Genomic DNA, 26,533 nt, shown 5'->3' on the forward strand with positions numbered 1-26,533 from the left:
AAAAAATATTTAATAAATTTTAACTATAAACATTTACAAAAAATTTTATATTTATTCAATATAAATAAATTCTTTTCATTGTATAATTATATAAATTAATGTGCGTATAACAATTTTTATACCCTGCACTTCGTGAAGGGTATATTAACTTTGGTATGGAGTTTGTAACTACTTGAAGGAGTCATCTGCGGTATGGACATATATATATATTCTTGCTCAGCGTAAAATTCTGCGTCGATTTAGACATGTCCGTCCGTCCGTCCGTCCGTCCGTCCGTCCGTCCGTCCGTCCGTCCGCCCGATCGCACGATAACTCAAAAACGAATAATGCAATCGACACCAAACTTTCACAAGTTTTTTCTTTTGTGCCAAGGACGAACCCTATTGTTATTGGACTAAGTCGGACAACGGGTTCGGGTAGCTGCCATACAACTCCAAGAGTTTATTTTAAATATTTCAAAAACTAATAAGGCTATAAATATAAAATTTTGTATACATGTGTCCAATTACATTCTACATATGCTCTGAAAATTATAATGGGATAGCTGCACCGGTTCGGGTGGCTGTCATACAACTCCAACAGCAAATTTTTTATATTCGGAAAAATAATAAAGTCAGATTCATGAAACTTGGCAGTCATGTGTCCAATTATAGATCAAATATATTTCTGAAGTTTTAAAGGAATCGCTTGACAGGTTCTGGTACCTGCCATACAACTCCAGAAGCTAATTTTAAATATTTGGAAAAATAATAAAGTCAGATTCATGAAACTTGGCAGTCATGTGTCCAATTATGGCTCAAATATATTTCTGAAGTTTTGGTGGAATTGCTTGACAGGTTCGAGTAGCTCCCATACAAGTCTAAAAGCTTATTTTAAATATTTGGAAAAATAATGAAGTCAAATTCATTAGACTTGGCAGTCGTGTGTCCAATTATAGGTCACACATATTTCTAAAGTTTTGGTGCGATTGCTTGACAGGTTCGGGTACTTGCCATACAACTCCAAAAGCTAATTCTTAACATTTGGAAAAATAATAAAGTCAGATTCATGAAACTTGGCAGTTGTGTGTCCGATTATAGATCAGATATATTTGTGAAGTTTTAGTAGAATTGCTTGACAGGTTCAGGTACTTACCATACAACTCCAAAAGTTAATTTTAAATATTTGGAAAAATTATAAGGTCAGATTCATGAAACTGGGCAGTCGGATGTCCAATTATAGGTCAGACACGTCCGAGAAGTTTCTATAGAATGATTTCAGAGGTTCAAGTAATTGCTACACAATAACGAAAAGTGCAGGGTATAATTCAATCGGTTTATACCGACTGAAACGTTTTTACTTGTTTTGTATTTAATTGAATTCAAAAATTTGTAAAAAAAATTCTATTGTTGTATATACACGCCATAACAATAATTACCCTTAAACTATATCATTTTTATAATATCAATATATTTGTATGTATATATGTGTATTTACACATAGAAATTGATTTTCAATGTTAACTTTTATAATTTGTGTACACTATTAAAAAAAAAAAACAGAAAAATTGATTGAATATCAAATTTCGTTTGGCATTTTATTTTTAATGGCACTAAAATGGCATGTGTGACTGAATATTTTTATTTTTATTACAAATAAACTTGATTTAGTCTGTTGCTTGTAAAGCACACATTGCTTTACAGAACTGATACATATATTATCTATGAGGGTGTTTATAGGACTTATATGGTGTAATATAAAAGAAAAGCTAAAATGTAACATCCATGTATTGATTTTTTATTTTCTCAACTAGACCCATTAATTGACCAGAAATTATTTTCAAAATATCGTGTTAGTAGTGGAATTTTTTTTTATATTCTTCTCTAATTTTATGATAATATAATTAAAGCCTATTAAATATTGAAATTAAAATTTAAATGGGAAATTTTACAGAAATGATCTGGGGAATATAATATTAATGAGGTTATTTTCATCTGGTTTAGTTTCATTTTTTCTTTTAAATGGAATCAGTCGCAATTTTAAAGACTTATTGGAAATATCGTTTACCTAATAGGAATTATGAGGGGGATATTTAAAATAAAATGATGGTAATATTAGCTAATTCGCATGACTTACAATTATGTACCAAGCTACTACTTTTATTTTAATTTTTATCGCTAATGCGACTACTACTACTAATAATACGACGACTGTTTCTGCTACTATATACAACTACTACTATTATTACAACTAAGATTACTAGTGCTACAACTACTACTAATCTACTACAACTTCTACTACTACTCCTACTATTACTTCTAATAATGCTATTACTATTACTACTACTACTGCTATTACTAATGCTACTTTTGCTATTACTACTATTACTAACACTACTACGGCTAGTATTACTACTAGTACTACTGCAACTGCTACTACTACTACTACCAGTACTACTACTACTGCCACTATTATTACTACTAATAATGCTTCTATAATTACTACTGCCGCTACAATTAGTACTATTACTACTGCTATTACAATTTATAATGATATTACAATTATTACTAGCATTGCTGCAACTACTACTACTACTACTAATAATATTACTTCTTCTACTACTACTACTACTACTGCTACTACTATTGTCACTAATAATAATGTTACTACTAATAATGCTACTATAATTACTACTACTACTACTGCTACTACCATTACTAATAATAATGCTACAATTACTACTACTGCTACTACTACTAAAAGTACTACTAGTATTACTACTACTATTAGAACTAATAATAATATTACAAACACTACTACTGCTGTAACTGGTACTACTACTAATAATACTACTTTTACTACTACAACTACTGCTGCTACTAGTTTTTTTTTCATTTCTCAGTTTAATTTCAGTTAAATACGTTATACGTCTCTCTACGAAATATTATTTATTTAATTGCAAATTTAATTTACAATCAATTTTAATTTTTACAAATTATTCAAATTATAAAGTGTCAGACAAATTTAAGTGCCAGACAAAAAACAAAACTACTTTTTACTAAATAATCTTCATTTCAGTGGTTTAGTGCGAATGACTATGCTGTAACTTAAGTTCCACACCATCTCTGTTCATCTTCTCGTATATAGGTACTCATTTATGGCAATAAAATTCAACAATATTGTGTAGTAGTTTTAATTTCTATAATATTTTTGTAAAAAAATTTATATCCTATAGAAAATGAATATCGAAAGTGTATGAAATCTATAAAAAATATGCTTTTTCGGAAAATTGCCGGAAGGAAAATAAAAATAGAAATGAATGTACACAATGTGATGGCAACATTATATAAAACGGGAAAAAAGATGGTTGAGAAGATAAAAAAAAACTAAGTAAACTAAGTTAAATTTTTTTATTCTTTTGGTTGTGATTAGAATTTTTCTATTTGAGTTTTTTTTTTTAATTTTTACGATATACAGTGTTCAAAATATGTTTTTTTTTTCTAATAAAAAGAACTCTAATCTCACTGAGAAAAGAGTTCACTTTTTCCCAAGTGAACTCTTTTCTCAGTGAGAAAACGAGGTGCTCATATGGGAAAACTGACAAAATTTATTTTAGTTGCAATGAAGTTGTCATTCGAAATTGGTTTTACCATTGTCCGGACCTTATAATATTTTTAGTTTTCAATTAACATTAATGTTAATTTTTTACTACTATCACTTGTAAATTGAAATTGAAATGATATTAATAATTTGTAAATTTTTTCCATCTTCTAAATTATGATACTTAATCGAACTCGAAACGGTAATTTATTTAATACAACATCATTTTAAAAAGTGACCGGTAATTGTGTCTATGTTTCAAACATACTTATCATAAACGTGAATATTGCAAAGTAAATCCAATACAATTAAAAAAAAAATCATAAATAAAATGTCGAACCCCCCCAATCAAAATTATTTGATTCAATAGCAATCTAATGTACGTATACGCAGGAGATTTATGATTAGACCACTGACAAACTGAAATTCTTCTTAAAGAGAAAATTGTTGGTATGCTAGTTTAAATCTCTCTCCTCGCTCTTACCACTCATATTTTTAATTCAAAACTGCAAATCACTTAAATCAACAAAAATTTATAAAAATTATCTAATTTTCAATTAACATTAATAATTTTTATCCGACATTGTATATATTATGACGTATATTGTGTAATAATATAATTATAATATTATTATAGTAAATGGTATGATAATAAAATTTTTATGTATACTCATTACTGAATATTTTGATCTCATATTTGTTCAACTAGAAAATGTTCTTTGACATAAAAATGTACATTGTAATACTCTACTTTTGGAGTAGGGTACAAAATACATACATGTCTACATATTTAGTATATATATATGTATATTGTACATGCCAATATCACTTACTCTATAATATATCTATGATAACAAACGATAATGTATGTATATTTCAGAAATTAGATATCGGCACAAGGTTAATAAGAAAAAACTGGCATAACAGAACACAAGAATACCAAAAAAAAAAAAATACAAAAAATACAAACTTAAATCAACAAGAGAAAAAAGAGAGAAAAGCAACAATAGAGAATGGAATAAAAAAAAAACAGAAAATCAAATTTCATGAAAAAAATTTTCGGGCTACAAAAAACAACAACATAAAAAAATAGAAAAGAAAAGAAAGAACGAAAGTGACAAAGGGAGAAATGGAGATAGAAGAAGAAGAAAAAAAAATTATCCTGTAACAACACAAGATTATAATACCATTATCCTTTTGTGATGGCTGCCACGTTTTAAACTTTTTTTCTTTCTTTTTCTTTTTTGTTTTAATTTTTGCTTCTTTTGTTATATTCAAAGTTATCAGTAAAAAATTATCAGAACATTAAAGTTTTTTTTTTTTTTTAATTTTTCTTGTGTTGGTGTTTGTGTTCTTGCATTACTTGTTCTTATATATTTTTTTTGTGTGTGTTCTAACCCTTTTATATCGACTCATTTTTGAAATTAGAAAAAAAAAAAATGTTTAAAACCAAAAACAAGAAAACAACAAAAAAAAAAATAAAGCAGAAAAGGATAAAAAAACATGGAATCCTTTGGATTTGTATTTTATTTTACATTTTGTTTTTTCTTTTCGTGTCTTTCTTATTTTTGGAGTTTTGAAACAGAAGAAGAAAAAAAATTTTTTTTTTTAAAAAAACCTTTCTAAAACAGACAATATTCATCTTTTTATATTGTTTAATATCCTTGAATATACAAGAGTAATGCATATAACATTGCTTTTGTGTGTGGCTTTATATATATATATAAACATATAAAGGATATTCAGAGTATATATAAGAATATTATTATGAATATTAAAACTAATTCTATGAATAGTTCATTTTCCATAATAAAATCTGAAATATGTACACGTAAGCAACGTATATATAACAGTAATTGTTGTTGTTTTAAGTTTTTAGAAGAACAAGTGTTGGGAATAGAGAAAAAAAAACACAATAAGTTAGAAAAGTTTTTGGTGTGGATTAGTTAAAGGTTTTTGGTTGGGATGAAAAAAAAAATCTTGAAATTTTTGAAATGTGCGGTTCTTGTAATATTTAAATTGTTTTATTTTTCATAGATCTTAGATCTTAGAATTAAAAATTCCTTGAAAAAAGTTTTAAATGACATGAAGGACTTATTTTGTCAACGTTATATCGAATTGACTGAATGCTTGCTATCTTTGATAATAATAGATGGTCTATTTAGTCTAATAAATTTTTAATAATCAAATGATTATTAATGTGATATGTAAAGAAGAGATGAAAATGAATCCACCAATTACTGGAATATTATTAACCATTAATACTAGTCTCCCAGTAAGAGGACATTACTTAAATTTAATGTGTCCGTTCATTAGCAATTTATTATAAAACAGTAAATTATTGTGTAGGGCGTAATACCATTACAACTGTAGGCTTCTTAAAATATTTATGATTTTTTCTATTCTCTTCTGCTCCACTACGAGTACAAGAGAAAAATTCTACTATTGTTTTTTCTCTCATATTTGAAATCAGTTTTAATTTTTTTTTTCTTTTATGTTTAATCTCTTTAAAGATAAATTTTTTTCTGATATTGTTTTCAAAAAATTTCATTATAATTTTTTTTTTTCATTTTAATTTTTATAAAATCCTTATTGGTTAGTTGATATCTGAATTTTAGATTAACTTCAAAACAAGCAGTCAAATTTTTTTCAAGTTTACCATACAATAAATGAAAAAGGATATTTTAAGAGAGGAAAAAACTTAATTTTTTTTTTATTTGTGTTTAAATAAAAGAAGATTATCAGCCGAAAATAATTCTAATTGATAAATATTATGGAAAAGACAGTTAAAGATTGTAATTCGTAGTTTGAATACAAGATATTTTATTATGGTATAGTGAAAATATGAGAGAGATAAGTAAAGAAAAATTGGGAGAAAAAAAAAAAAGAAAAACAGACGAGGCGAAATGAAGTTAATCTTAGATAAATATGAGCATGTGATTTGCATTTCTTGATTTGAAAGGTTGAAAAGTGGATTATGAAAATAATAAAAAGTTTTTTTTTTTTTTTTGTTAGAAAAATTATTTTTCTATAATGAAGAGAAGATTAAGTAAAGATTTTAATGGTTTTTGACTTAGTTTTTCCTTATGTGAAACGAATTACTAGTGAAGAAGACAAAGAAGAAGATGGAGAAGAAGAAGAAAAGTAAGAAGCAGAGGAGAAGAAGGAAAAGAATAGGAAGAGGAGAAGAAGAGAAAAAGAAAGAAAAGAAAAAGAAAATGATGAAAAGATGAAGAAGAAGAAGAGGTAGAGGAAGAAAAAGGAAAGCGAAAGAAAAGAAAAGTCGAAAAACGATGGGACCACAAAAAAGAATAAGAAAAATAACATAAAGAGGAAAGAAAGCGTACGAAAAAGAAATTTCAGAAGAAGAAATAAATTCTGAAAGGAAACAAAACAAACAAGAAAAAGTGGAAGGAGAAATATAAGAAGCATTTGAAAAGGAGTGAGGCACTGAAGAAGAACAATGAGAGGGAAATAAATTGCTTTAGGTTTATTTGAAGCTACCAACAGAATAAGATCAAATTACCAAATTGCTAATACAACAAAAGCAAAACCACTCCCTCGCTCTCCCTTAACCATTTGTAAGAGAATTTCTATTCAAATTAGCAAAAGGAAACCATTCTCTGTGCCTGTCTCTGTGCATTTTTATTCCAATAAAACTCAAATTTTCCAAGAGATATCTTTGGTGCTACATTTGTAAATACAGGAATCGGATTAGTTTCTTTGTTCTGCAATTTAATGCAAATAAATTAATTGTGTTTAATACGATTGCTCTGCAATTTAATCCAAATCAATATTCACGATTGATTCAAGCAAATTTTGGATTTTTCAAAATTAATTTTGATAAATTTGTGATTGAAAATTTCTTTACTTTTGTTAAGTATGTTTAGGAATATGAAATTTTTCCAGATTTTTCATTGTAATTTTAAGAAATGCTGGTTTTTTTTTCAGAAGGAAAAATTTGTTACAATCCAAACTTAGAGTTTTTTTCGTATTTAGTGAGAAAACCAGTTCTAAAGTTAATATTATTTTTTTGGAATGAACTCAGTAATAAAGAACGTTACAAAACCGAAATATTTTCTAGTTTCTTCGTATGATTATTGTTTTCTCTTTAGCCTAACCCACAATCTAAATTTTGTGTGTTAGTATATGTAAGTTTCAAAAAAAAAAACAAAAATTTGTTAATAATACGCAAAATAAGAAGAGAAAAAAATTTCTTTTTTTCGTTTGTTCAGAAATCTTCAAGACAAAATGTTGCCTGTGGTCTCGAAAATGATCTAAAGGAAATTTTTGAAATTTTTTTTTTATTTTAAACATGAAAAATGTTTATTTCTTGTTGATACTTGGAATTTCTTTTTTTTTTTTTTGTTCTGCCTCAAGGCTTACCTTTAAAAGCTACTTAAATTATACGTTTTCTTTTTGTTTTTTGTGTTTCTAATTTTTTCTTTTTATTTTTAAGAAAATTAATTTTGATAATATCAATAAGGTATGAGAATTTGAGTGACACAATGAAGGACGATAAAGTATGTGTATAATTGTTGATTCAAGTTGAGTATATCAAGTATTTCGGGAAAAAAAAAATATCATTTTTTTATTATTGAACCCGCGTGGTTGTACTGATCGTTTAGTGTACATGTTTTTGTGATTTTTTATTATTTTTTTTTATAATATTAGGAAAATTTTGATGTTGAGAACATGTTTTTTTTTAAAATATTTTACGTAAAACCTATCATATTATCAATAGGTGAAAGACAATTTAAAGCATTCATAATTTCCAGAATATAATCAGTTCTGAGATTTGAGTACTTCTTATACGCAATTAAGGGAAAGTTGAAAAGTTTTTCCGGGTCTTGAAAGCCTTGGAGAGCCACCATCTTTTATATTTGAAATTTCTGAATTTTAGAGTAAATTTTCATGGCAAGAAATGATCCCCCCAGATATCGATAATTTCAAGTTATTCTAGTTTTCTCTTAAGAATATGTTGATTCAAAGAATTTGTTGGATGCCATAATAAATCATTTTTTAACTACAGTATTATCCTAATTACAAAAGAAAACTTCTTAAATACTCAGATATATTTCAAACTTTTATTTATTTTCTAAAAATTTAAAATTTCAGCATTTCAAGGAATTTACCAAATAAAATGTAAATCAAAAAATTTACTTTAACATGAAAATTTCGAAAACTTTATCATAGATGGAATATGGGGCCTATAAGATTTCTCTACTTCCTATTAGGCTATTCCATAATACTTCCATAATAGTACATGCTTCAGAAAACCTGAAAAATATTAAAAGAAATTCTCTTACAAAAAAAATTAGAATGAAAAAAAAAATTTAAACGCAAGGGTCATTTTTAGTGTGTTACTCTCCGAATAATTCTTTAATATCTATTTTGTTTTTTTTTTCTTCTATTATTTTTATTTTTACTCCTTGCTTTTGTTCTATAATGTTTTTTGTTTTTTGTATTATCTGAATTAAAAATTGTTTGCTACCTTTTATATAATATGCTGTAACATTGTTTTCTTAGATTATAAAACAATATAAGAAAAGGAAACATTATTTTGAATTCTGTATGTAAGTATATATAAAGTTAATAATTATGGTATATAAGATATAAACACACATTTATACGTGTATATTGAAAAATTCTTTGTATCTTTTAATCAGACCCTGACATTGCTTAAATCTGGACCAAAAAAAAAAAGAAAACAAAATAAAAAAGGTGATAAAGAAAATATGCTATATAAGATACTCTTTGTGAATAAGCCCGAAAAGGATAACAATTTCCAGTGACATGCAATAAAAGGAATATGTTATATTAAAGGAAACGGAAAGAAAAAAAACACGTAGGTGACCTTAACATTTTAAGAATATCTACAATATTTTTGTATAATTCAAAAAAAAAATTTTTTTTTTTTCAACAATTTATATTGTTATACAAAACTATTCAAAATAGTTTTTCTTTTATATAAAAAGGTGTACTAAATTTTTATTATGGCAAAACAACATGTACATTATGTATAAGTATAACAATATTATATACAGCCTAGAAATTAATTTTAAGTATTCGATTATTCAGTTCGAACCAAATTAGAATCACATAGCCAATTGAGATTATATTTTAAGTCATTATGCTCTTCCATGTAATCATTTAGCTACTAGGCCTCGTACTTCGAAAATTTTAGTTTTTTTTAGCGTCTTAATATGTAGTTTTGCAATAATCTTTAATATTTCTCATGAAAGTGCAGTATTTTTGCTGGATTAGATTAAATTACATTGCATATTGGCAGGAGCCAACCTCAGACCACCGATATAGCGCCAGTCAGGCTTATAATTTTCACAAAATTATAGTTTCCTCTATGTGTTACCTCGCACAAGTCCGAAGGTACCACCATATATCCGCCCAAATGAACCAATTGTCTCTTAGCCAATGCTTCACAAAAGCAAATAGTAATTATATGGTGGTAAAATCTACACAAACGATCCCCAAGTTGTCTCAATTTCTGCAAATGATAGCCAAGACTACAGTTCCAAGTGAGGAGGTCCACCACAAGCCTGGTTTCGCTCCTTCTAGACCCCAACAGAACAGACCCTGGCCGTTACGGGAGACGGACCAAGAATAAAGAGCCTCCACTGCCTCATTCCCGACGACTGATCCCATCACACTTGTTGTAAGCGACCAATTCGTTGAACCCCATACACTTTCATATGACAGTATTTTTGTTAAGTTTTGCGCTATAAAGTTTTCATATCCAGTTTTGTATTTGAATTTAAATCTTTTATACAATAAAATTAATTGAAAATAGGGTCCATTTAAGTTTAGTGGCTCGAATGTCGCCTGTTTGAACAAATATGATACTAGTCTTCATTTTGGTAGAATTTTCCATATTTCATCAAATTATTAAAATAAATCTTCATCAAATTTCCTATCAGTCGAAATAAGGCAATGCAATCGAAAATGATTAGAATTACAAAATTTTTAAATGTAGATCAATTTCGCTTATGTAGGCGGAAAAAGTTTTTTTTTCTTTTTAAAAAAATATCAAATTTAATATCATTTTACAAAATTCTTTATAATTCCACGTTTTTATTAAAAATTTGACATTTTAATTCAGTTGATTTTAAAATTAAATGTTATAATCAAAAATGGATAATTAAATTGAAAATATTTTTTATTTTGACTCTTAAGTGAATTTAAGGATATTTAAGGCATTTTCGAATAAAACTTTCAAAATAATAAAATTATAAGTGATGATGTTTTTTTGTTTGTGTATATTCGGAAAATAAATTTAATATTTCTGTTATATTGATTTTATTTTTTCGGGACTACACATAATGTGAAGTAAAATTTAATATAAAGTCTTCCTTTTTTCTTCTCGTTTTCACCACCTACATTATTTATGTATATGGTTAAAAAAATATGTGGAGGAAAACGTTTAGAGGAGTAGGTAATAATATTAGAATTGCCTTGAATGTTAAGTGGAAAACGTGGCAGCTGATAAAAAAATTCCCAAAAAATTGTCCTCTGCATATTTTTTTTTTTTCAAAAAAAAAAAATATGTTTTTTTTTGTTTTGTTTAAATGGAATTTTTTTAATTTTATATTTTGTTTTCTTTTTTATTCTATTTTGCTTTTGTGTATGGTTTTCCTGGCAGTAAAATAAGGAGGAATGAATTTTAAATTTAGGAAATGCTTATAAAGTTGAAATGATTAATTTCGGAAGAATAGAGGGAAAACCTAATAAATTATTGATATTTTGGTCAGTTACCATTGGCATGTAAGTCATTGGCATTCAGAAAATAATTCTTGTGAATATTATTTACGACGCGTATAACAATTTGATTCGAATAAATTTTCCAGAATTAAAATTATTTCCTTTAATTACTGATTATTAAAAACATTTTAATCAGAATTAAAATTATCTCTGGAATATCCAGTTGCTTAAGAGAAATTCAATTCAAAACCACGAGCACGGTCGATAAAATAAATTTTCATTTCCGTTCCTTTAAAATATTTTGCTATGAGAGTCGCTCAATATTTGAATAACATAGTCCTGAATATAAGAGAATTCACAACATTCGGGAAAATTACCAAACATAAGTGTTGGTTATCGTTTGTTTGTTTGTTTGTTTATTATTATTATTATTATTATTTTTTTTTGCTCTTTTTCTTTTTCGTAGGTATATCAGTTTTCAAATTACTTCTAAAGATCGTTTAGAGAATTTTTTATTAAGTTAAATAAACTACATGGGTTTCATATATATTACTGTGCATATTATGTTTGTATGTGAAAATATGGTGTACAGAATGAAAACAAAATAAAGAATGGCTAAATCTATAGCTAAAAGGAGTCATGTATGTGTCCATATAATATAAATATGTACACATGTCTGTATAATAGATGATAATGTTATACATACATAGAAATAAACAAAAAATATTCTTGAATTTTAACAAAAAAAAATATTTTCATGTGAATATTTTGTTAAAAATTTGAAAAATAAGTGCTTACGCCCATCCGTCGACCCGACCATGGAGCAGTTTACAAAGCTTTTACACCCCTTTTACCGTAGGAAAAGATTTTTATGTATCTCCCCTGTTCCAAAAGTTATAAAGCACCTAAAGAACCGAAAAGTTCGAATTTTTTTGGCTATTTATTATGACGACACCAAAAACATTTTTTAAATTCTTTAAACGCAAAAAGGTAGTGGCTAGTTTCTTCTACCTTTTATACCATATTAATAATTATTTTTGCATATTAATAAGTTATTTTATTAGAAGAAGATTTTGTTTTTATTTCCACCCTCTCTTAAATTATTGCCATTACAAATTTTGTCATATTTGAATTTTTCTTAGCTTACGCAATAATTAACCCGTGAATTCGAGGATTTTGCTAACGTTTCATTTAATTTTTCTTCGCTTCATCCTAAATGTATGCAATTTTGGAAATATTTTAGTTTATAAATGAAAGTAACTTTAATTATGTAGTAGATTGCTTTTAGAAGCCTTATTTCACTTGATTCACTCATCTTTACAAATCATTGATTTAACCCAACTTTATTTTTCTTGTTCTTAGTTCTATACTTGCTATTGTTACTTTTTTGATATACTATTGTTGTAGCACAGTAATTCTACACTTTCAATCTACATAATATGTATATACAAATATAACGCCATTTGTATAAATGTAAATATTTAAGTGTATGTATGTAATAGTAACTGTTATACTGTCATTTAAGTTCCATTTTGTAAGAAAAATTTTGATTTAAAATTCTATGAAATATTTTCAAACACAAAAAAAAAAATAAAAATAAATTTATTTGAATAATTTTTTTTTCTGTTTTGTTTGTTTCCCTTAAATTTTTAACTCTTTTAAAAAGACCAAAAATGCCTTAGTTTAATAGAATTTTTACGTGTTATTAGATCCTTTCAAGATAATTTTGAATTTTATTTTAGTTTTTTTTTTTTTTTTTGTTTTCTATATATTGTGTGTTCAGTCATGAAGATACTGAATCAAAGGGATTCATCTAATAAATTGCATAATATTCTAAGAATTTTTTTTTTCTTCATATTACATAATATTTTCGGTATTTTTAAGTTATATACATACGTATACATGTGTTAGGTCAAAAAAATATCTATTTTTTAATTTATTTTAAGGGGAAAAACAGAGAAAAAATTCAATAGTCCTGGAAAAAAAAAAATATTTAATTTTGTGTCCTTTTAATATGAATAAATGCTTGTGTATAACATTATGAAAATCTTCAGCTTTTTCTCTACCATGTTATTATTGTTATACAATGAAGATGTGCACCTTTATTATATAAGATCAAATTATTTTTATTTCATTTTACAAAAAAACAAATTACCAAAATTTTTGTGTACGAAATTATTATTATAAATGAGGTGGTAAGAATTTCGTTTTGCATGAAAAAAATTTTATGAAGTTTATTCCAAATTTAAATTTAAAGAATTTTTAATCAAATTAAATAACAAAACTGTTGAAAATATTTTCGGAATGTAATTTTTTCTTATTTCTTCGATTTTTAATATGTTACCCCTAAAAGTATGCAATCTACGCATTATGAAAATTTTTGTTCTTTTAATATTTTTGCTATTTTCTTATACATAGAGCTTTAAATTGGTCTATATACGAAACAAGTAATGAATTTTTAATTTAAAATTGAAAAAATTCAAGTAGTTTTGTTAATAGAGTGTGTAATAATAAATTAATAAAAAATTTAATTATAGAAAACTGAAATTGTTGTACAGCCTACATATAAGGGTCACGGATTCTTGATCATCATGATATTATTTTGTAATTTGGCATATAAGAATTATGAATGCCAAAAATAATATTAATTTTCCTAAAACTGCACTATTAATTTTAAAGTTCTCATGCTGATTAGCTTTTCTGTAATGATATCAGAATATAAAGAAAAAAGGATTCTATATTTTCTAATTAATTTAAATATTTTAAAGGTATTAAATATAAAAAACATTTATATTTATTAAGAATTCATTATATAAAATAAGGATAATAAAAGAAAATAAAAATTACACGTACATTCAATCATAATATTTTTTCTACCAATGCTTTTATATTATGCATTCAATGAAAATCAATGCGTAGGAGTATGAATACAAGTTTCGAAATCATATTAAAATTCTCTGCTATAATAAACATATAGATATCACAAAAAGTTACTTACATTTTAAAAATTTAAAATAAATGTATGTATTTTAACATGGTGTGAATCCATTTTAGTCATGGAAAACATACCCAGGAGATGTTTTAATGCTACTTTATAGATTTTTGATCGATTCGCTGGTATGCTAGTAAAAATATCAACAATTATATTGTAATAATTGCCAACAATCACGCCTTAATATTGTTGATCTAATCAATGATGCAGTGATTATGGCGCCAGTCTTTTAATCGAACGGTTTCGGATTCAAACTCTGGTCAGATCACTCTAATAATATTATACTTAACATTATATAACTTAGTTTATAATATTATAAAATAAAATAAAATGTTAATATAAAAAATAATTAGCCATATGTCCTTAATATTCGATATTAAGAATATATCAATAACCTTCAATATTTAATATAAAGAAAACACTACGGTAGGCTGGTCACCGCCTAATTAACTCAATAATCTGTAAAACTTAAGCTTGATTTCAAAATCAAATGGAAGGTCCTAATGCTTCCAAATGGAATAAGGGAACAAAAAAAAGTCACGTCTTCAAGTCTATGAAGTTTTATAATTGTGATTATTAAGGCAGGATGGGTATACTTTGTATTGAGTTGAACAAAATGTGTTAAAGAACCATAAATGGTTCTTGAAAGGCTTTTACATTTTTTTTGTAGCAGACATGTAGGAAATCTCCTAGTCCAATCCCTGTGTCTATTAGCATGCAAATTTATTCAGTTCGCTAATATCCGGAATTTCTTTCTACAAAAGAATAGTAACTCCGGGGGGGGGAGGGGGGTTTTTAGTAAGAGCCCAATTTGGAACTGAATCAAATTAATATTTGATTTCGATTGATTCGAAAATTTAGTCTTATATTATCATAGCCTCATTCTATTGATGGCCACAGCTAATCTGAAGAATATTAATTTAATTCTTATCATATTGTGTGTGTTATAATTGTTAAGAATATTTTCCTTAGATCAAGAACATTAGCAAAAGTCTATATGGGTATAAATATGTTATTCACAATATGTAGATGTTTTTGAATTTGAAATTATTTCATGTCATTTTGAATGAATTTAATTTATTATATAAGTAAAAGGAATTGCTGCTTTTCTTTTTGTTGTTCTTCATTCGAAATATCTCTCACGCATAGTAAGCAACATTAATTTTTATCAAAATAATAATAAAAAGAGCAAAAAAGAAAAAAAAACATAAAAAAGTTTTTCAACCCGAACTTTGAATTTCATTTACTTTCGTTTTTCTTTTTTTCATATTTTGGCATTCTGAACAAAAAAAACAGAGAGCCATGCACGAAGAATGTCCTCAAAGGGAATAAAAAGATATTATTTTTTTTCTTTTCTTTTTGAATATTTTTTCATTTTACAAATTTAATTTTGTTGTAACCTCAAACCTACGCGATTTTCTGTTCTGTTTTTTTTCTTAAATCTCAATTTTGTTCTTACCACGTCGTATATTACACATACCATATACTCGTATTTGACCTTATTCACGTATGTGGATGCTATTTGAGAGTAATAATAAAAAGAGACTTTAAACATAAACTAATTTACGAAATGAATAAAAAGAAAAAAAAAATCCTTTCATTTTTACTGGAATTCATATATTGTACCTATTTACTGGTTATGTACACGTCATGTAAGCATGGGAATGTATATTGTGGTATATTTAGGGAAAAAAAAAAACATTTTCTTTTTTTAAAGTTTAACATTCTACGTGGTGTATGGTTTAAGAAAGATTTAATAGCAAAAATTTAAATATGATCGTGATATTAGTGTAATAATACAAAATTGTAAATAATGTTATACATTATAGGCTGGCTCCCTTTAGGTATTTTTAATGAAATATTTTAATTAGCTAGCTACTATCAGGATATTTTTTGTTTTTGTATAAGTAAAGTGCAAATTTAATTAAAATAGTAAATGTTTTAAGATCATATACGCAACGACAATAATCTTATTATTTTATTGTTTGTAATAAAAACTATTTTTGTAAAATAACTTATGTAACATTTTGTAAAAAAGTCTGATTCCAATGATCTCATACATTTTTTGTATGGAAGGAAGTGAAAATTTAATGACTTTGAAGAGGAATTTCAAGAAACAAAATCTAATAAGCGAATGTCAATTTCATGGACACTAGTAAGCTTTTAGTTAACATTCCTCGAAAAATGTAAATTTGGCTCTAAGTAGAGTTTCGCTTTGTGCTACACGAGTTCTCTGAAAAATTTAATAGTTATTTCAGGTAGCAAACAGAATTCAAATATTAAATTTCAAGAAAATTCAACAATTATTTTCGAAGATACGATAAATAAAGTTGGGTCAAACCAATGGTTTGTATTGTAGCACTTTTCCCTTCAACAAGTGAAAATTCTGCTTTTAAATATAGTCTATGTATACCTATCACACTATTAAAATTATTTTCGTTCATATACAAAGCTATTTCTAGGATTGCATATATTTAGGATGACCGATTTATGCAGTATTTGAAATAGAGCAAAAATTAATATAAAGAGGGGTTAACATAATGCTCGATTTTAAGGGTTAATTGTGTGAGTTAAGAAAAATAATTATATTTTTTAATGACATGGAATTTGTCGCTAGCTTTTTGTGTTTATAGAAATTTGAAAACGTTTGCGGTTTCGAAAATATAAGGCGCCAAAAATTCAAATTTTACAAATTTCAAGAGGCGATAACTTGAGAAGGGATGGAGATGGAAAAAAATTTTCTTCTAACGAAACTACTATTAATATCTATAAGCCCCTAAAATTTCAAGCTTCTATAGGCTGGGGTCTAGAAGAAACACGAAATCAAAAATTTGAAAAAAAAGCCTTTAGATAACGGTAAATTTGAACGGCTATTTTGTTTTTCTAAAGTTTAAATATAGTATACCGTGCTAGGGGAAGCAAGCCGCTGCCTTTCTGCGTTTGCAAAATTTCAAAAATGCTTATGGTTTCATTGCAACAAATAATTAAAAAAGGCCATTTTTAAGGTTTTGGGGGGGTTTAACTTCTAGAGGGGGTGAGATAGGTAAAAATTTTGTTCTACGGAAATAAGTTTCTAGTAAAGATCTATTTACATGCAAAATTTTAGCTTTCTATCTTCAAGGGTGTAGAAGTTTTGTAAACCAACACACGGACAGACAGACGGACGGACGGACAGAGTGAAACTAATAAGCACTTTTTTTCAAAATTTTTTTGGAAAAGTGCTAAAAATATAAAATCGGCCCCTAGTTCGCTTTCTGAACCCTGAGCTTTCCAAAAAATTTATAGGTTCACTGCTTTAACGCTTCAAATAAATCCGCAAGAAGTTCCATAATGGCCGGGTATATTCCAAAAGTTGATAAATTTTGGCATAGCCGAAATAAACTCACATAAAATTTCATCTAGATCGCACATATAGACTGATAGTCAAACTGCCAGTTTGTATTTCCGCTTCCCCACTATGAAGACCTCTAATGTCTGCACAGAATTTCTCTTATTGCCTGAAGAAAAGAGAGTCAAGTAACAGCAGTTCAGTGTTTTTAAGTAAAATAATATTATTTAATACAATTACATAATTTATTTCTGGTTTTTTACTCCAATTTCCTTAATATTCCAGAATCATCATAATTATAATGCAAACACTTAAATGTATCATATCAAATCACTTATATTATTATAAAAGTTATAACACATTAAATTACTATTAAATAAATTTAATATGATTTTCTTAGAAAAAGAGAAAAATAGTGAAAAAAAAATATACCCAATAGCTCATACCACACACCCTAATGTGCGTGATAACAACATATGAATTCACATAACAATTAAATTGTATATTGATAGTTTTATGTCTGTATGACAAACTTAAAATTGTTATACTTATTAATAATATACAAAATAGAATATATTATTAAAAACACAAGGTGATAAAAAAAACGTGGCAGTATTAAAAAAAACGATTTGTCTATACATGAATTTTGTATATAAATTATGTTTTCCACCATGTCACATGAATATAAAAATTAAATTTTCTGAATAGTATTTTCGAATTGGGTTTCGAATTACATTTCGGATTGCATTTGTTATTTTAGTAAATTTATAATTTATTTATTAAAATAGTTTCTTCGGATTTGTTGTGCTAAAACCGTTCTATTTTCATGTAAGCTGCTTTTTTATTACATGATTTAGAATTAAATGTATTAGAATTAAATGTATATAGAAACAATGTAGAATAAGCAACACTTGAAGCAATAACACGAAATATATTTTCTAGAATATCTTTATATTGAATAAAACGCAGAAACAACTAGAAATTTTTTAGTGTCCAAACTGATTTTTTGATGCAGTATTAACTAATAATCCGAAAATTTCAAAATAAGAACATAATAGACCTGGTTCCACTAAAATAACAATTCGTATAACAGAATAATTTAACATTTTAATCGATTTTTTTTTTAATTTATTCTATAATGTATACTTCATCATAGCTCAAATACTTTATTCAGCAGAACAGCGCTTTTAATTCTATAAAATCACGTTATGCCAGAAAATTTATGTTATCCCAAAATTTCCACTTCGAAAACAATTAAATATAAATTTAACTATTATAAAATTCCTAAAATAATTATTCTCACAATAGCATAGAAATTTTTAAAATCCTATTTTCTATTAAAAAATTTTCACTAAAAAGTTTTCTGTCCAACCTCAACATATTTTGTATAACATTTTAAAATACAATTTAATTATATTGATTTTTTTAAATTTAAATCATTTTAAGCCCCATAATTGCTTTTACCACTAAAATTACATGTTTTTGACTATATGTATATAGGTTATATTTGATTTTATAGATATCCCTTTAATATTTAAGGTATGTATAAGAAATGTGGGTGTTGTCATACAAAATTTACGAGCCTATAATTTTTAATCAATATTTACATAAGCGATACAAACCTGTTAATAATTACAGTTTAACTACCATGTTATATATATTAATAAATATAGAAAGGAAGAATAAATATTGATGTTTTTAACCTTGTGTTATTTAACTATAAAATGACTGTACGTGTGTTGTTCTTACGCATAGCTATGTCTATAAATTATGACATAAATTATTATAACACGTTAAAGATTTATATCGAAGATTAAATAATAATTGTAATTTTTTCGAATATTGAATGACATTGAGCATATTAAAATATTGTATATAGGATAAGTATCAGGAAATAAATTTTTTTTTTGAATAATATTATGGTATTATTAATGTACGTGCACGTATGTATGCATTGATATCTACATACTTACTATAATATATTTTATAAGTCTAGAATACTTTATTTTCAGAAAATTTGTGTTCTGATTGATAGCATTAAATTATATTGGAATTATTATGTTGTTGATATTTAAAAAAATTTTATTATAGGTTACATGATTGCTAAAGATATAAAAGGTAAAATTAAGAATTGATAAAAATGACTGTAATCGTTGAACCAAAATTATATTGTACAATTATTAGTGAACATTAAATATTCAAGAATAGATGGCATACAAGGACATGCTACAGTTTATATTATTTAAAAACATTATCATAAAAGATTATCGCGTATTCCAATTATTAGCGTTATTCCATCAAATTATTCTAACATTTTTTAATAAATTTAATTGAATAATTAGGCTTAATAAGATAATTTTCTAATAATAGTTTTAAAGGAATTTTCATTTGTTTCATATGGTTTGATTTTATTTTAAAAACATGTGCAATTTACTTTGAAATTTAAAGGATATTATAAGACATTTTCTACTTAATTACGCTTATTTAGAAAATTTTTATTTCCTATTTTTATTATCCTTGTTGAAATTTTCAATAGAAGAATGTTAATTTTTTATGGTAATAGAATACATGGTCTACTGATTACGCTCTTCTACTGAATACATTATGGTACTACAATAATTTACTAATGATTTATTTTCAAAATTATGAAATATTCAAATAGATGCAACTATAAAATTTAAAATGCTTAAATAATAAATCAATTTTTAACTATGATAAAAAAGTTTGCTTATTGTTTTTTATCAAATATGCCTACTGCATTAATTAATAATGTTACACAATAAGAGTTTAACACGAATAATGCACAATATTTGTATTTTATGAAATTTCTTTTCAAATTCAAATATGCATTCTAGAAACTTGTATATCTTGCCATTTACAAATATATTTAAAATAATTGCAAATATTTAAAACAAATACCATTGTTTGAATGAAAATTTCATTCACTATAATCTTTATAAATTAATTAGATAATTATTGCATTTAAATATTTTAAGATTGGTAAATAGCCTATAATAATATTTTAAATGAATACTTAATTCCCTGCTGTTTACAAACACATAACATGCTTCATCACAATAGTCATCAGCATGACATTAAAATTGAATAAAGGAAGAAATAATAAATTCATCACACAATTATAAAATTAAAAATGGTAGATTTTATTAAAATATTTTCAAAAATGTTGTCATAAAATTGTAGGTCTATACAGAAAAATGTAGAGACAATCATAATGACTTCAAATATAAGTGGTCATATTATTGTATGTCTGTTTTATAAATTATGATTTTAATAAAAATTGCAAAATTTTAAAAAAGATTTTAAGTATTATTGTAATTTTGTAAAAATTGTATAAAATTGCATATTTGTAGGGGTTTGATACTAGTATAATTTTAATAAAAAAATTTTAAGTGTTTTACAAAATGTTCTAATTTCAATTTTTCATTATTACGATAATCGATCAGAAATCCTGATTTTGTTAAAAATTCCTGCCCCTTTTTAAAAATTATTTAAAATTTAAATGTATCAGAGTAATTTTATTTCAGATTTTTTCTTTGAGAAATTTCTGTTGAATATTCGTCTCTAATTTTTAGCAATTTTCAGTTGACATAATTGAGGACAAAGCCGAAATTTCGTAATTTCGACACAAGTTTGAATATAAAGTTTAATGACATAAGTATACATTACATGTGTTTTACCAATCTGTACAACAAAATTGCATATCATACAAAATGTTTGAAACATCAGTATAAAAAAGTTTGAGGGTAAACTTATTGTCTGTAATAAATCTTTGTATTTGAGATTCTTTTTTTAATATTTCTATTGTTTGTAATTTTTTTGAAACAAAAAGTTAATTACATAATATTAAATAACATAATCAAATAATTAAATTGTAAATTATTTTTAACTTTTTACATAAAGCTAAAAATATAAAGGAAAGTAAAAGGGGGAGAGCAAACAAATAAAGTTATTTTTAAAAAAATTTTTTTCTTTTTCGTCCTTTGATGTATAAGAGCTCGTATAGATGAATATTTAATTGTTATAAACTTTTATTTATATAGAAATGATTTCACATCCTTAGGAAAAATTTATTTTTCCATTTTTTAATTTTTATTTCACAAGGCTTAAGAGAACGTCATTACAATAGCGCAACCAACCAAAAATTTAAGGAATTTTTTGTTTTATTTAATTTTGACAATAATAATAAAATTAAAAACAATATCGATATTATGTATGTTTGTAATAATGTTAAACACGTGTATGCATAAATGTATGAATGAATTTGTAAATAGGGGAGTGAATGATTTTTGACATTTTCTTTTGTTCTCATATAGAAAATTTAATTATTTAAAAATTCAAAGCATATATTTTAAATGGATTTTTTAAAAGTTACATTATTATAAGGATACGCGTGGATGTACAATAAGTATTACAAAAATAATATTAAATTGTTTTATAAAGAGACACAAATTCTTGTATTAATGTTTGTTTTAAAAATTATTTTTAAATGTCATACAGATTCGTTTTTGAATTTCAAAATTTATTGATCGTATATTTCAAAATTTTTTGCCGATTAATACAGAATTATAAGCATCCTGTTTTGAAGTACTGAAACGGAAGTTAAGGTAGGCTGATCTTAATTTTTATTTATTAATACTCAATTATATTTTCAAGGTGAGCACTAACTCTATAGTGCACTAACTCTATATTTTAATTCAAAATTTTTGCTTACCCTAGCTACCCATATCGTAATTATGAGTGAGAAAAACAACGACATTATACAATTACGATATTCAAAGATAAGGTTAATCACACTTTCTCTGGGGTTATACTTAACCTACAGGATATTGAAACAATACGAAAAAAAAAATAATTCATAAAATTTCATTTAAAAAATGGCGACAACAAAAATAATCAAAATTGTGTTATACCAGCATAAATCTAATTTTAAACAAAATATTTAAATCTAATATAATAAAAAAAATATAGATTTTAAGACTCGTATACTATACTCATATCTGCATAGAATATAATATTTGCTATTACATATGTATACATGTATGTACATATGTCATTACAATATAATACGTGATTTAATATATGAAAATATTATATAGAATCTCTTTTGTTGTTATTTTTATTTTGAATGGCGCGATATATTTTTAGAAAAATTTTTGTATACATATTGTGTTATACGAATATCCTATAACAATATAACATTATTATACAAGTATTTCTCAAAGGACTTTAAAATATGCATTCCAGCTGTTTGAATAGATACCGTGTATGAATATGTATGGTACTGTTGAAGTTTAATGAAGGAATGAGAAAGAAAAAATCAATATAAGATTATTCCAGATGGAATATATACTCGTATATTCATGAGTATTGCAGGAAGCACATGTAAAATAATATTTATTTTACAAATTTAGATAAATTTCATTTAAAATACCATATTGATTGTATGTATATATATATATATATGAATGTGTTAGTTATAGTATGGGTAAAAATTTTGCAAATTTTTTTATGGATTTTACGTTTTTTTATAGTTATTTTTAGATCTCGTAAATTTAAGTTCAATGAATTTGTTACTCATATGCACAGAATTAAGTGTAATATTCTTTTACGTCATCCATAATAAAGAAGATTTTTTCTTTGACGTCATTTTAGTATAACAGTTTATTTTTTCGTTTTATCCTCGCACTCGGAGTAAAGGGGAATGAAGTCGATTACAAAGTCTTAAATTTCTCCCGGGATTAAAGTATACTTACAGTAGAATGAACAATATCGAATGTATGTTACCGCCTTATATGATATAAAATGGTTCAAAAATTTATTAAAGTTTGTAAATATTGTATACAATTAACTACGAGTACTGTTCCTTTAGCAATCCAATCTATATAGTGAGCAATATTATGCGGGCATATGAATATAAAATTAATTAAATGACATTGTTCTAAAATAAAATATAAAATTTATTGAATTTTAATTATGATGTGGTCAAAATGGTGTAAAATTTAATTGACATAATATAATATTACTATTAGCTGTGTATGAAATGCTATTGGATGATTAACAGATATGATTGTTGAGCTTGAACATTAACAACAGCGGAAGAACATTTGAAAAAAAAAATTATTCGTAAAATTCTTGGTATTAGGTGCTCAAATACAATTAGGTCTAATGCGAAGATAAATGACTTTTTAAAGGGAGAGAACGTTGTGCGTTTTTCTAAAGCTCAAAGGCTCTGATGAGCTACGTAGCACGTAGGAGGAATGTATGAAAACATGATGCAATATAAAATTTCCAACACCATGCCTTATATGAGTGGAGCACGAGATAGACCTAAAACGAGGTGGGCCGACAACATCAAGAGGGATTCTGGAAAACTTAATATCATTAGCTGGAAAACGGCTGCCCAAGATAGAGAAATGTGGAAGAATATAGTGAGGAAGGCCAAGACTCACCTCGAATTGTTTCTAATTTGTTAATTCTAATTGTGATATTCTAATAAAATGCAAAATTTAAAGAATGGAAAATATTTCAAGATTTCCGCTTGAGATACTGAAAATAGCATTGAATTTGGATTTAATTTGAATTTGTAATATTATTTTGAGTAAATTCTAAAAATTTTCTTATAAAATACAAACATCATGTATAATAAATTTAGGTAATTTTTAGCAATAATTAAAAATGAAAATCAAAATCCGATTCTTCCATATTTCATGCACTTTTTAAATTACTATATATAAGTAAATTAACTAATTAGACCCAATTTTTAACAACAACTCACAAAAAAATTTTTTTTATTTAATTAATATCAATTAAACTCATGTTATTTTGTGTACACTCAGAAAAAATAAATAATGACAATTTTCCCACAATTTTAAATAAGTATATTTTTCGAAATTAAATACAATTTATATATAAATATACATAATAAATTTTAAATTTGCCGTATCATCTCAATTTCACTTGTGAGTATTTTAATTATTGTAATTGAATGTTAAATGTAAAATAATTTAAAAATGACTCTTCAATTAAATTGGTGGTAGTTTATTTTTGTATTTTTGATGTGAAAGATGTCGTAAATATCACCTTAAATTGCAATATAAAAATACAATTTTTCTTTTTTATTCTTTATGCGAATTTTTTTTTTTTTTAATTTAAATAATATAAAATGAATGAATAACAAATTGTAAAATGAATTCATTCATTTATGGTGGAAAAACATTGTGTATTTTGTAATAATTGTTCATTAAATGTGTGTATACAGGGGGTTCTCTCAACTAAATGCACTATATACTATTGTATAGGCTCTGATGAGTAGACAAAATTTTCATATGGAGACGATGTTCACGTCTCAAATGGTTCGGAGTTACAGAGGCTTAAAATCAATCTCGAACATAAATAAGGGCTCCTACATTTTACAAACTTCAGAATAAGGACTTTTTTATAAATTTCATCTGTTCAGATTTCGGAATAATATTATTTCAAAACTCGGAAAAATTTAAAATTTGAAATTTTCATTTTTAAAAAATATTAATTTTCTAGATGGCGTAACATTTGAGTTTTCTCTCATTTTAGCACAGTTAGAAAGCTGGGTAACTGAGCTTTAATCTAGTATGTGAGTCATCATGCTATCTGATCTGGTTTAAGAGTTGTTGAGAATTACCGTTAAAAATGGTATCTCTCTTTTATTACGCAAACGTTCAACCGAATTTTCCTTAAATTATTCTAAAAATTATTGGCCCTTGAAAATATCATATGATTTGATTTTCATAGATACAGCCCTGTATATCAGTTTTGATTTCATAGTAATTTTGTCATATTATAGTAGTATCATTTTCTGATATGAGACACCCTGTATATGCTTATAAAAAGAATACGTATATATTAATGTTATAAAAAAATTAAAATTAATGAATAATAAATTTGTTGAAGATTAATTGAATTTGATTTCCGTTCGAAATTGCATACTTACATTACATGCAGTTATCATTTTTACGCAGTTAAGCGTACAATTTCTGATTTATTAATGATTTTCAATTTAATGAATTCAATTATATTATATGAACAAGTACTTTTACAATACGCATACATATCATTGTGTTTATAGTCCTTTTAGTCACGTTCAATTGAAATTTACATCAATTATTCTTACAATTTTAAAAAATAATTTACTCGAAATTTTCAGGTTTTTTTTTTTCTTTGTTAAAAAAATTTTTCTACATTTTTACCATCAATATGGTTTTATCGTTTTTTAAAAAAATATTTTTTTTTAATTTTAAATTGGCAATTAACAATCGGAATTCATGTAATAAAATACTGAATTGATATTGTTGATATTGTGTATGAAAAATTTATCATTGTAATTTTAAAAATTTTCACCAATTTTAAAATATTTTAAAAATATTCTTTATTGTTAATAAATTATTGCATTTTGAACAATAAAAATTTTTTAAAGGGAAGAAATTATTTTGAAATAGTAAAATTCTCTTTGAAATTTATTAGAGCATTTAATAATAATGAGAATTAACTATGAAATGATTAATTAATAAAATATTATCGTAAATGAGAGAGAGTGAGAGAAAATCCGTTGCAGGGGTAATTATTTTTTATTGTATTTTTACTGTACAATGAAAACACTGTTAATTATTGAAGAGAAGAATTTACTACTATGATGATTATTATGATAATATTATGAGTTTTGTCATAACAATTCTAAAACGACAACATAATACGACAACATAAAGAGGAAATGTTTTGACCATTTTGCTATTTCATTCTCTGTAACAAAAATATTATTGCTGCCAATTAACTGATAAGAGAATATTAGATTTTTCTCTTCTTAGTACATTGAGTAACGTATATAATTATAATTAGAGTGATAGAGAGATACAGAAATATATAAA

The 26,533-nt window shown here is 25.4% G+C and overlaps 1 protein-coding gene across 1 annotated transcript in view; it reads right to left on the reverse strand.

Annotated features, from left to right (window-relative positions):
• Nucleotides 1–2,143: 2,143 nt before the first annotated feature.
• Nucleotides 2,144–26,533, reverse strand: part of LOC129612246 (uncharacterized protein DDB_G0271670-like) — a 46,762-nt gene continuing 22,372 nt past the window's right edge. Inside the window, exons 2-4 of the mRNA XM_055525787.1 lie at nt 2,599–2,913; nt 2,552–2,555; nt 2,144–2,510 (exon numbers count right to left, since the gene is read on the reverse strand). Coding sequence (XP_055381762.1) covers nt 2,144–2,510; nt 2,552–2,555; nt 2,599–2,913 — 686 coding nt within the window. The remainder of the gene's footprint in view (nt 2,511–2,551; nt 2,556–2,598; nt 2,914–26,533) is intronic.

This window comes from Condylostylus longicornis, unplaced genomic scaffold (assembly GCF_029603195.1).
Source record: "Condylostylus longicornis isolate FDR11 unplaced genomic scaffold, ASM2960319v2 ptg000064l, whole genome shotgun sequence".
Lineage (NCBI taxonomy): Eukaryota > Metazoa > Arthropoda > Insecta > Diptera > Dolichopodidae > Condylostylus > Condylostylus longicornis.